The sequence below is a fragment of the Ochotona princeps genome, chromosome 25 (assembly GCF_030435755.1).
Source record: "Ochotona princeps isolate mOchPri1 chromosome 25, mOchPri1.hap1, whole genome shotgun sequence".
In the NCBI taxonomy this organism is placed as follows: Eukaryota; Metazoa; Chordata; class Mammalia; order Lagomorpha; family Ochotonidae; genus Ochotona; species Ochotona princeps.
The window spans coordinates 20,565,742-20,578,299 of NC_080856.1; the positions used below are offsets into that span (position 1 = coordinate 20,565,742).

A 12,558-nucleotide genomic window follows, 5' to 3' on the forward strand; every position below is an offset into this window, starting at 1 on the left:
AACACATCTGTGCAGAGCTGTCACTTGGGAGATACAGCTGTTATTGATGCCATATTCAATTGTCACTGGCTGAGACTGACTTCTCTTCCACCTTAAACTTGATATGCTGCTCTTGTGGTGGATTTTACCTACAAACATTAAGGATTGCAAACACCCACCATCTGGGCTGACTGTCCAGTCCCTGCAGCCCTTGGTTGTTTCCATCCCCTTTAGTCCCAGCCCTGCAACAACACCGCACTGAGCATCTTAGGATTCAGAGTCTGTGTGTGCGTGTGTGTCTCTGTAAGTTTGCCTTTTAAATACATACATGCATGCACACATACATACATACATACATACAAGCTTCTGCTTCCTCATCCTGGGCCTGTTCTGGCTGGGATAAACCTCTTCTTTCCAACTGATAGCAGCAGGAATCAGCTCTGCCTTCTGAGTTTGAGAGCTGGGGAGTCTGCACCTGATTCCTTTTTGCCCTTGGGTCTTGCTTCTGCTGACTCCTCTTTTGGAGCCAGGAGCCATTTCCATTACCTGAGTCACCTCTTAGTGTGTCAGTTTTCTCCTGGACTGTCTGCTGCCATCAGAGTTTATAACAGCTGGCCCCAAACACTGTGCTTTTCTCTTCAGCTAGAATGTGCTCTGTCTGTACTTGCAGCCTGCTCAGTTCTCTGTACTCAGTTTACTCAAAGTATTACTCAGATGATTCTATCATTTGTACCAACAGGTCCATTTCCAATTTCTAGGCCATTCCATCTTGCTGTCCTTTCCCCTTGGCCATATCCAGCCAAGATCGAACAATTACGTGAATTTCTTCGTTTTTCGCTCAATACAATAGTCTCACAGACAGAGGTTTTAAATTGTCAACCACTGTGTTTTCGGAGACCTTTTAGCATAGAAGGTGCTAGGTTTAGACTAGGAGATAATTTAAATAACAGACTTTAAAATCTAAAGCACAAGAAGGAACGTGCTATTGGGCAGGAAGTGCCGACCCTGGGCCCACAGCCAAGAGCAGGAGCCTCACCTTGGGCGGATGAGTGTTTCGGCTTGGACTCTGCTTCAGCTGACAGCAGTGTGCTGGAGCTGATTTTATCAGAGTTTTCTCAGAATCTTGAACCACAGTAGAGCAAAGACAGAGACTCCCAACAATCATCTAGTGTAGACTCACAGAGATGGTTGAGTCACCACCAGCTTGTTTGATTATGACTGGAAAGGGTTTCAGGTGTCATCTGGTTCTCCGCCTTTCAAAGCCCGATCTTGACTCACTAGTGATTCTAAAATCGATTTACTGGTCATGACCAGCCTGCATTTGTTTTATTTTTCATGAATAACATAATAGAGTAGGATAGAATAGATCAGAGTGGTTCTTATAAGGTAAAGAGGGTATTATTGCATAAACCTTTGATCCTGCATGTGTGTGCATTTGTGTGAGAAGGAGCAGATGTGGTTGATATATTCTTCACTGAGGCTCATGATTAAACAAAGTATCCTTGTGATCTAGGCCAAATCCTTCATTTTACATCTGAGAAAATGGAAGCTCAAGAGGGAGATGTGACTGATCTACACTCGCTAAGCTAACAGACGGTAGACAAATTGGACCTGGACTTCATTGTTTAAGTTATTTCATTTATTTGAAAGAATTACATGAGAGAGAGAGAGAGAGAGAGAGAGAGAGAGAGAGAGAGAGATCTTCTAATCAGCTGGTTCACTTCCCAAATGGCCACAATAGCCAGGGCTGGGCCAGACTGGAGCCATGAACCACAGGCTTCTTTCAGGTCTCCCACATGGATACAGGGGTCTAAGCACTTGGGTCATCTTCTACCGCTTTCCCAGGCACATTAGCAAGGGACCTGGTTTGGGAGTGTAACAGCCTTGTCAAACCAGTGCCTATTTGGGATGCTAGCAACCTGGGCTTTTAACCTGAGTGTTCTGTTATAAGCTGTTTTGCTCTGTTAAAGAGCAAAACAAGAGGAAGTGAATGTGGGCTCCAGATATTTTTTGAGTCCCAAATTTTGGATAGCAGTGGTCTTCATATATGCACCAGCTGGGGCAGGCATTGTGGCACAGTGGGTTAAGCTACTCCTTAGTATGCCAGCCTCCAACATTGGCTTCCTGCTTCTGCTTCCAATGCTACTGGGAGGTAGCAGACAAAGTGTCAAGTTCTTGGATCCCTAACATCTAGGTTGGAGACCTAGTAGGAGATCTTACCCTTCAAATAAATAAAATATGCACCACTGTCACCTATATGTTGCTGCAGAGAACAGTGAATAATAAACAAGTGTTATGAAACTGATAAGATAAAAAATAAGATTAGAAGTTTAGAAATTTAGATGAGCTTGAAAAGGGTCTTTGGATCAAGATTTTAGGAAATGAGATGGTCTTAAATCTAAAGGAAGAATGAAAACTTAAAACAACTCACCATCTGGTATAACGTGAGCTTATGAGAGTGACAGGTAACATGAAGAGACTATTAAAAGTTCATTACAGAAAAGTGGGACTGTATCCAAGATGAGGAATCAATCTATATGGCCATCAAGGGATGAATGGATAAAGACAATGTAGTTTAGTAACATAATGGAATATTATTTCACCATAAAGAGAATGAGATTCTGTCATTTGCAGCAGCATGGATGGGACTGGAGGACATTGTGTTGAGTGAGATAAGCCAGGCCCAGAAAGGAAAACATTGCACAATCACTCACACGCATGTGAGATTGACTTAAGGAAAGTCAATCTTACAGAAATGGAATGCAGCAGTGGTCACTTGAGGGTGGGAGGAAAGAGTGGAGGGAGGTTAATTGGTACCAAGATGCAGGACTAGGGCACTAGTCACAGTAGGGGGGCTACAGAGTACAAGTTTTTATTTATTTTATGAAGATTTAGAAGATGAGTTCGAATATTCCTAACACAAATAATAGATGCTTAGAAAGGAGCTAGGGACCTGAACCATAGCTAAGCTGTCGCCTGTGATGGTGGCATTCCACACTACAGTACTGATTCAAGTCCTAGCTGATCCAGCTCCCTGCTCATGTGCCTGGGACCCTGCCACTTGCATAAAAGACATGGATGGAGTTCTTCATGCCTGGCATCAACTTAGCCCAGACTTGGATGCTATGGCCATTGGGAAGAGTATCAGCAGGTGGAAGGTTTCCCTTACTCTCCATCTCTTACTCTCTCTGCCATGTTCCCTTTCATAAAATAAATTAGTATTTTAAAAAATATGGATGGGAATGGGACTGTAGCGTCAGGGGTTGAGCCACCTCTTGCAACACTGGCATTCCATACGGGTGTTAGTTCAAGACCCGGCTGCTTCACTTCCAATCCAGCTCCCTGCCTATGTGCCTGGAGAAGCAGCAGAAGATGGTCCGAGTACTTTCTCTCTTTCTTTCTGTAACTCTGCCATTCAAAATACATTTTTTAATGCAAAATATTGGAAATACTAATTATCCTGATTTGATCAATAGTTATGTATACATGGGTCTAATGATCATATTATGTCCCACAAATACATACAACTATTTATGTGTCAATTCAAAATAATGAAACAGAACTTTTTTTTGCATCTAAGTTGCTTATTCACCTGAGGACAATTGCTCCCTTGATAATTCTATCTATATTTAGAATATGCACGGATTAGTGATGATTGTTTGAACAACAGTCTTTCTATTCCCAAAAGCTTCCTGGAAAGCTGCCCATTACATCACAGCACCCTCTTTTACAAAATAATGTCTCGCCTAAATGCAATCCAGTTGAATACATTCCGCTTGTTTAAAAATGTGCTCTTAGAGGCATAGTGTACAGTGATTAATCTCTTTTGACCAGCGAGAATATTGATATTTAACTGACTGAATGGTTCTCAATAATTATGTCATCCAAACCAACAGGGCTCACATTAATTTTGGTGCCAGACTAGCATTACTTGAACTTGACACTCCTCAGCTTGCTTCTACCACTTCTGTGAAAGACAACCTTCACTAAGTTGGAGGATCCAACTATAGCTCAATTTGGCCCCCTAGCTTAGGATGCTTTAGGATTTCTGCACTAAATTTCACTGTTTTAACAGTGTTACATTGTCTCAATGATCATAACATATTTTTAAATTTATCTAGGCCTCTTAAAACTGAGCCACATTTGAGCTCAAACACGTAGGAAACAAGCAGCGTTCGGGGCTTATACTCCATTGCCTCAGCAAAAGCTTAGCTTCCTAAGTGGCCCCAACTGGGAAACTTTTCTGCCACTGTGGCTTGAATTCCACCCATTTCCAACATCTGTGATTCAGTCCAGTTTAACAATTAGCACCAAGGACCTGGCGGCGTGGCCTAGCGGCTAAAGTCCTCGCCTTGAACGCCCCGGGATCCCATATGGGCGCCAGTTCTAATCCCGGCAGCTCCACTTCCCATCCAGCTCCCTGCTTGTGGCCTGGGAAAGCAGTTGAGGACGGCCCAGTGCTTTGGGTTCCTGCACCCGCGTGGGAGACCTGGAGGAAGTTCCTGGCTCCTGACTTCAGATTGACACAGCACTGGCCTTTGCAGTCACTTACGGAAGTAATCATTGGACAGAAGATCTTCTTCTCTGTCTCTTTCCTCTCTGTATATCTGACTTCGCAATAAAAATAAATAAATCCTTTTTAAAAAATTCCAGTGCCCTTGGTCTATGGCTGTGAGTTGGGGAGACTCCCACAAGTGACTGGGGCATGGCCATCTGACTGCAGGAAGGAAAGCCATCTCACTACTTGTGTTGAGTCTCACTTACATAGCACATAGCCTCGAGAGGTAAGGTCCCTGGGTGGGAAGTTTTCACACTTTATTACTCACTTCTGGAATACAAGCCCTCCAAATGGACGGTGCCATGAAATCTGAGCTTAAGAAAGTATTGGAACAACCTTATTATTTTCATTGTTGATACCACACACTCTTCCACATGTATTCTAACGTTCTTAGCCTCCTCACTGCATGATGACTAATTAAATAAGAAATGGTGCTGAAAGCCTCTGGGTTGCAGGTACACACAACACCTCCCACTACTGCAGCATGAACTTTGAAGCCAAGTACCTGGCCTCTTACACTGATGGCTTCTTCACAGCACTGGCACCCAAGTTTCTTTGGGAATGAGGCTAATTCAAGTTCTGATACCTTATAGTGATGTTCTTGGAATACCCTTCTGCTGCCAGATAGAAGGATCTGTGCACATGCTATCCAAATGAGCATATTCAGTGTGATGCAGTGGTACAGTGGGACAGAGAGGTCGTAGATACAAAGAGGAACCAGTAAATGATACAGGGGTTTTAGATCAGCTGGAACAAAATGGATTCCAGAAGGAACACCACTATCCAGGAAAAAAACAAAAGTGCATCCCTACCCCATCCTTACCCTCAAATTCCTGAATACATCCAGAAATTTCAGATGAAAACATAAAATACTATGAAAATGTTGGGGCTAGTGCTGTGGTGGTCAGCTAGTTCTCCACCTGCGGTGCAGGCATCCCATGTAGGTGCTGATGGATGTCCCGGCTGCTCCACTTCTGGTCCAGCTCCCTGCTTACGGACTGGCAAAGCAGAGGAGGATGGCTCAAGTCCTTGGGACACTGAACCCAACATAGAAGACCCAGAAGAAGTTCCTGATTTCTAGCTTTGTATCATCTCAGCTCTGATACTTGTGGCCATTCTGGGATAAATAGGCAGACAGAAGACACCTCTCTGCCTCTCCTTCTGTCTGTGTAAAAATCTGCTTTTCAAAGAATTAAAAAAGATAAATCCTTTTTAGGATTTATTTTTATTTCAAAGGCAGAGTTACAGTGAGAGAACACACACAAACATACAGAGAGAGAATTTTCCATCCATTGGTTCACTCCCCAAATGACCTCAACAACCAGAGCTTACTTGATCCAAAGCCAGGATCCAGGAGCTTCTTCAGGTCTCCCATATGGGTGCAGGAGCCCCAGAACTTGGGCCATCCTCCATTGCTTTCCTAAAAATAAGCATAAGCAGGGCCATAAGCAGCGAGCTGGAAGGAAAGTAGAGCAGCCAGGACACGAACCAGCACACATACAGAATATTGCTGCCACAGGTGGAGAATTAGATTGCTACATCATGGTGTCAGCTCCATAATAAATGAATCTTGAAAAAATATCTTGGATGGAGGAAGTCTTTTTGGAGTAAGATACAAAGATACCATTAAAACAAATTAAGCAAAACCAAATAGATGTTTTCTGATGGCAAGAAAAAACCATAAGCAAAGACAATGGTGAATAAAAGGAGCAAATACTTGCAACAAACATGAAATTAAAAGGACCATGTTCTCTAACAGTTAGAATTTCTACAAATAAACTGGGAAAAGATGAATAGCTCCACAGAAAAGTAGTAGGGAAGTCTTTGGAAAACAAAACCCAATAGGTTTTTAATGAATGAGAAGCTGACCAAACTTGCACTTAGAGACATGCAAATCAAAACTGCAGTGTGTGGGAGGCGTAGAGGGGTGAAGGGATAGCATTTGGTTCAGTGGTTAAGATGCTACTTAGAATGTCCACATCTTATTTGGGATATCCAGGTTCAAGTCCCATATCCACTCTCCATCTTAGCTGCCTGTCTACCAGTGTACACCTTGGGAGGCAGCAGGTGATGGCAAAAGCACTTAGGTCCCTGACACCTACATGGGAGACCCAGATGGAGCTCCTGGCTCCTGGCTTCCACCTGTCACAACTCCAGCTGTTGCAGAGATTTGGGGAGTGAACCAGCAGGTGGAAGCACTCTATCTCTCTGCCTTTCAAATAAATAACATAAATAATGTTGCAAAAAGTAATTTAAGCCACAGCAGTATACTATCCAATGATAAAGTTTTTAAATTGTTCCCATACATTCTCATGGCAAGTATGTGAGGGACTCAGTGTTTTCATACTGACTTGTGGGAATGTAAGTGATATAATACCCAGAGAGAGCAATTTAGTGCTTTTCATTAAACTGCAGATAATCTTTGATGTAATAATTCCAGACCTAGAAATTTATCCCACAGACATTACTCACACAAGAGAACTACAATGTGTACATGAGAATACTCACTGCAGTGTTGTTTATTAAAATAAAGGATGTTCGGTTGAGAACTTGTTTTGAAAACTAGGATACACTCATATAATGGAATATTGAGAAAAACAGAGCAGCATTTAACAAGAATGAATGCACTGAAATGGGTCAATGCTCCAAATTAATGAAACTATTAATGAAAAATTCAAACCAAGCATTCATCACCCATGAGAGTATAAAAAAAAATTGGGAATAGAAGTTGCCTCAGTGAAGAACAAGAGGTTCATGTGGGAGTCGGAGTACTTTGCTCTGTGTACTTGCAGGAACTTTATGGATTATGTGCAAGGTCGTGTTGCGCACTGCCAGTTCAGTATTCTGTTGGGAGTAGAAGAGGCTTCATAGCAAAGCTACCTTCATGGAGGGAGACAGTGGTGCAAATGCCAGTTACCAAATGGAGCAGTGTAGGTGATGGGCATAGCAAACTAGAAAATCAAGTTCAACAAGAGGGAGGGAGGCTTCCACTAGAGATCAAAACTAACGCGATGTGGGAACAAGAAGGCAAGACGAAGCCAAGTAAAAGCAGAACTACAGACTCCGTCCTTGAGTGATAGATGAGATAAAGAGAAAAGGAGTTGGGTAAGGCCTTTAGTTGCTGCTGGTGAGCAGAAGTAGAACACTAGAAGTATCTGTAAGGAGTTACAATAGTATTATAGTAAATGATTGGCACCTACTAGTCAATAAAGTCAACAAGAAATTGCAAGGGAAATAATCTCCATCCAGTTTATATTCAATCACTACTGCATGGCGATATGTTAATACCATCTTGCAGAACTTGGGAGGAAGTACAGATCCTGTGTGGGGTCATTCTCAGGCTGAAGGAGGTAGCAAGTCGCTGTCAATTGACGAGGGTTGTCTAGGGCAGTAAGCCTTCTTTTCCCCACACACATGATCAGTGGTACCTCTGTGTGATTCAGGTAAATTGTAATCAAGTGCTATAAACGGAAGTTGTATAGATGTACACACCAGTCCACCCACTTTACACTCATGTTCAAAGAAGGCAGCAACACCTTGTGTAGCTTTATTTACACAGCGCCAGAAGTGGGCTAGGATGTTGAGTTACTTGGCGAAGGCATTCGGTCCTCAGTCATGGTGGTGGCAATGATGACAGTGCGGATGATGAAACACTGATGCTATCAACCCGTGGATCAAGAGAGAAAAGGGGTAACGAACAGATTTCCAGTGTTGGGCCCTAAACTGTGGTTGTGTTGCTGTAATGATAACCAGATCGTGAACCTAAATAGCCACCATATTTGTCTTCCAGGCCCAGAGCAGTGGGGACTCCTCCCTGCACACATGTCCCCCGACAGTCACACTGTGCTGTCACTCAGGGTCCCCATGGATCTCTACCTGGCGCCAGTAATATGGGGCTTCACTTGTCAGACACCGATTAGGCTATTACCATCACTTTTAAGAGGATCAAGCTGGGATTTTCTTTCCTAATGATAAAAGTTATCTAAAAATTAATGTAATTTCAAGCAAAACAATTTTTTTCCTAAAAGAAGGGGCATTGTTATTCCTTTAACATAGTCCATCTTTGACATTCCCAATTAGTGAAGACTATTTTGCTAAGATGTAAGCAGTAAGAAAATAATATTTAGAATTTGAAATCAACCTGCTCATTACCATCTGGTCTATAAATCCAGGAGTGAGCATGGTTAAAAAGAAGTTAGCATTTTACAGACAATCTTTTTTTCCCTAAAGGAGAAAAAGTTGATAGCTTTGTATGAAGAAATTATGCTATCACCTTTCTCTTCTTCCCTTTACACCAGAGGTGGGAACAAAGAGTAGAGATGATACTGCAGTTTTGATCTCTACAACCCCATTTGAGATCATTCTCTTTGATTTAAATATTCTTGAAATGAAAGGATAAATTGTGTTAACTTAAAGTTCGGGGAGATAAGTTGATTGGACATCATGTTGTCAAGGAAACCAGTTCTCTCCATCCCCTCTTCCTCTTACGTGTGTGCACGCGCACACACGTTAAAAACAGTGGCCTTTAAAAGCCTCATCTGGCATTTAAAAACACCGGAGGGTTCTGTTCTGAAAATCTGTACAAGAAGTACTCAAGGGAAGGCATTCCTAGAATTCAAACTCTGAGAAGATTTTGTCTGATTCTAATGATGCTTCAGTCAGAATCAGTGCTACATCCAAGAAACAAAGAAGTCTTCCAAGTCAGGCAAATGAGCTGCAGAATGGGATTACAGAAAAGGGAGAGTGGGGACAAGATCTTTTAAGAGAAAGACAAACAGTTCATTCCCTTCAGTACCATCATGTTTAAAGCCAGACACTACGCACTAGGAGGGAAACATATAAGAACCAAGTGAAAAGAGATTTTAGAGTGAGACCAAGTTGCTTGTTATTTAGAGAAGCCCTGCCTCTTTGACCATCAGAACAGTATCCCTCCCTGCTCTATCAATTTCAGGTTTGTCCAAGAGACTCGTGTTGGCCTCATGGTGATCTGTGTGCCTCTCGCCCTGACTTCGGGTTTGGCCATGTACCCTCATTTGATCAAGAGGCTGTTTCTGATACAGCAGAAACTTCCAATGCTCTTGCACCGCTGGGCTCACTCGCTGAAGTCGGTCTACAGCATGAGAAGAACCTGCCCTGACAAGCTTGGTATTCCAAGGAGGACGAGAGGCACACGGAACCAAGCTGCCCCAGATGACCCCTTCCCCAGCAGATACATCTGTAAATCCAGCAGAGCCTTCTAGCCAAGTATGGCTTTCACACCCAGCCTCCAACCAAGCCTTAGACCCACAGTGCTAGGGACATAGTGTGTTATACATTGTTGTTTGTGCCACTGAGTGATTTGTACAACTGCAATGATAAACTCATAAAATTTGTTACTTTTTCCAAGGCTATGTGAAAAATAGAAGAGTAGGCAGATGATCGTGGGCAATGCTGCCGGTGACCTGGGTAGGACTGTGTCCACAGATGGTAGAAGCCAATCAGAGCTGAGCCCTGGGGAAAGAGCTGCAGCAGATGCTGTAGACAAAAGGGCTCTCAAAGCTCTGGACTCCATTAAGATGTGAATTAGCAACACAACTGAATTTAATACACCTAAAGAAGTTACCCCAGACCCCAGAGTCTAGATAAAGTGACTAACAATCACCCAGGGGCTGAGGAGATGCTGTGTGGAAACAGACTAAAATGATTAGAAGGCCAGCGTGGAAAGACAACAGGTTGAGAATCGATACACTTTACATCTGCCCAGTCCCAACACAGCAAATGGTTTGGCCGTGGGTTTGCTCACCAGATTCTGGAATTTTAGCAGCAAAGGAGACCAACTGTAACATCAAAAGGGAAAACGCAGGAAGACAAAGGACAGGACTGTCTTTTTGTACATGACCAAGAACTAGGGTGATTCCCCAAGACAGTTTAACTTACCGTTTTTGTTGTTGGATAATTACTAGTAGTACCTGCTTTTACTCTTATGATATAGCCATACTTTGGGCAGTAAACTTCACTCTGCAGTTTGAACCAGCAAGGAAGTTCATGGGGAAAGACCTGCCATGGCTTGCCAGGACAAATTAGACTGTGCCCTGAAACATAGAGGGCCATGACATTGTCCCAATGGAGCATACATACCCTTTGGTGCAGGGATGAGAGGAGATGAAGGCATTTGATTCACCAAAGTGTTACCATCTAGGACGTGTACTCTGATGCTGACCTTGCCTCCTTGGGTGTCCCTTCTCTGGGAACCTTGTCTGGGGACTCTGTTCGTGGCCCTCACAAATACAAACATGTAACATTCTTATCCTTACCCCAACGTACACATCAGTACAACACACAGAAAGAAGAATCTATAGTGGAGAGGTTGAACTTCCCTCTTACCCACACAGAGGTCCATATAGCCTTCTGAGCTCCTTGTGGGCTTCCCAAAATCCCTGAGAAAAATACAGCACACAGTCAAGACAAAGTTCACCAAAATTTCCGTTATTCATTTATACAGAAAAACAAGATCTGAAAGAGTAAGAACACAATTACAGAAACAATATATTTTTTAAATTTTATTTTATTTGAAACATAGTTACATATGGGGAGAAAGAAAAGGAGAGACAGACCGCGAGATCTTCCATTCAGTAGTTCACTCCCCAGATGACCACAAAGACTGAGACTGAGCCAAGCTGAAGCTAGGAGCCAGGAGCGTTTTCCAGGTTTCCCACATAAGTGCAGAGACCCAGGCACTTGGGGAATTCGCCAGTGCTTTTCCAGACACATTAACAAGGAGCTGGATTTGAAGTGGAGCAGTCAAGACCCGGACCAGCGTCACTGGGGACGGCTTTACCTGTGGTGGCTTTACTCACTCTGCTAGAACATCAACCCTCCCATCCCAAACAATAACTTAAAAAAGAGTTGAAGGTATAATGTTTAGAATCTGGGAATTAAGCAAATATTTTTGTAAAAGATACTGTCAATCAAAGGTTTTAGACAGCTGTAAAGGATCAAACAGATTATCAGCACTTAAAGTATGTGTGTATAAGGGCCCAATGTGATGACTCAATGGCTAATCCTCCCCTTACAAGTGCTGGGATCCCATATGGGTGTTGGTTTGGGTCCTGAAATCTCCACTTCTGATCCAGCTTCATACTTATAGGCTAGGAAAGCAATAGAGGATGGCCCAAAGCCTTGGGACCCTGCACCCACACGGGAGACCTAGAAGAAGTTCCTGGCTCCTGGCTTTGGATTGTTTCAGCTCTGGCCATTGCAGCCGTTTGGGCAATGAATCAACAGATGAAAGATCTTTCTCTCTATAAATCTGCCTTCCCAACAAAAACAAATAATTTTTTAAAATGTGTATGTAATATCTAAAAATCGAGGTTGACATTATGGCAAAGTAGGTTAACTCACCACTCGCTTGTCAGCACTCTCTATGAGTGCTGGTTTGAGTCCCCATTACTCCACTTCTGACCCATTTCCCTGCTAATGTTCCTGGGAAAGCCATGGAGATGGCCCAAGCACTTGACCTCTGTCATCCACGCAGGAGTAGCAGACCTACATGGAGTTTCAGGCTTTGGCATGGACCAGCCCTAGCTGTGGCAGCCATCTGAGGAGTAAACCAGCAGGTGGATGACCTCTGTTTTTATCACTCTGCCTTTCAAATAAACAATAAACAAATATAGCAAGAAGGAAACTACAGCAAAGGAAAAAGGAGTGATGGGCGTAAAAAGGAACAGAAAACCGAGAAGTAGGGAGGGAAAGGACAGAAATAGCTGCCCTGACTCTCTTGCGGGGGGCGGGGGCAGGAGCGGGGCTGTCCTACAGTGATATGAAAGGCATCCTATTAAGATTAGTCTCCCCCTTAGCCCTTCCTGCCTTTGTCAGGATCTGGGGGCTCCTGATTGGGGCTGGTGGCAGTGTCCCGTGAATCAGCAGAGAAAACCCAATGTGAGGGGAAAAAAGAATTAAAGAGATAAGGTCTACTTTTGCAAATGCCTGCTGATCATTTCCACTTGCATGTCACTCTGGGAAATCGAAAGCAACATGCTTAA

The 12,558-nt window shown here is 43.2% G+C and overlaps 1 protein-coding gene across 1 annotated transcript in view; it reads right to left on the reverse strand.

Moving 5' to 3' along the window:
- The window catches only part of TBXAS1 (thromboxane A synthase 1), a 157,728-nt gene that overhangs the window by 107,702 nt on the left and 37,468 nt on the right, over window positions 1-12,558 (reverse strand). Inside the window, exon 3 of the mRNA XM_004594473.3 lies at window positions 10,901-10,953. Coding sequence (XP_004594530.2) covers window positions 10,901-10,953 — 53 coding nt within the window. The remainder of the gene's footprint in view (window positions 1-10,900; window positions 10,954-12,558) is intronic.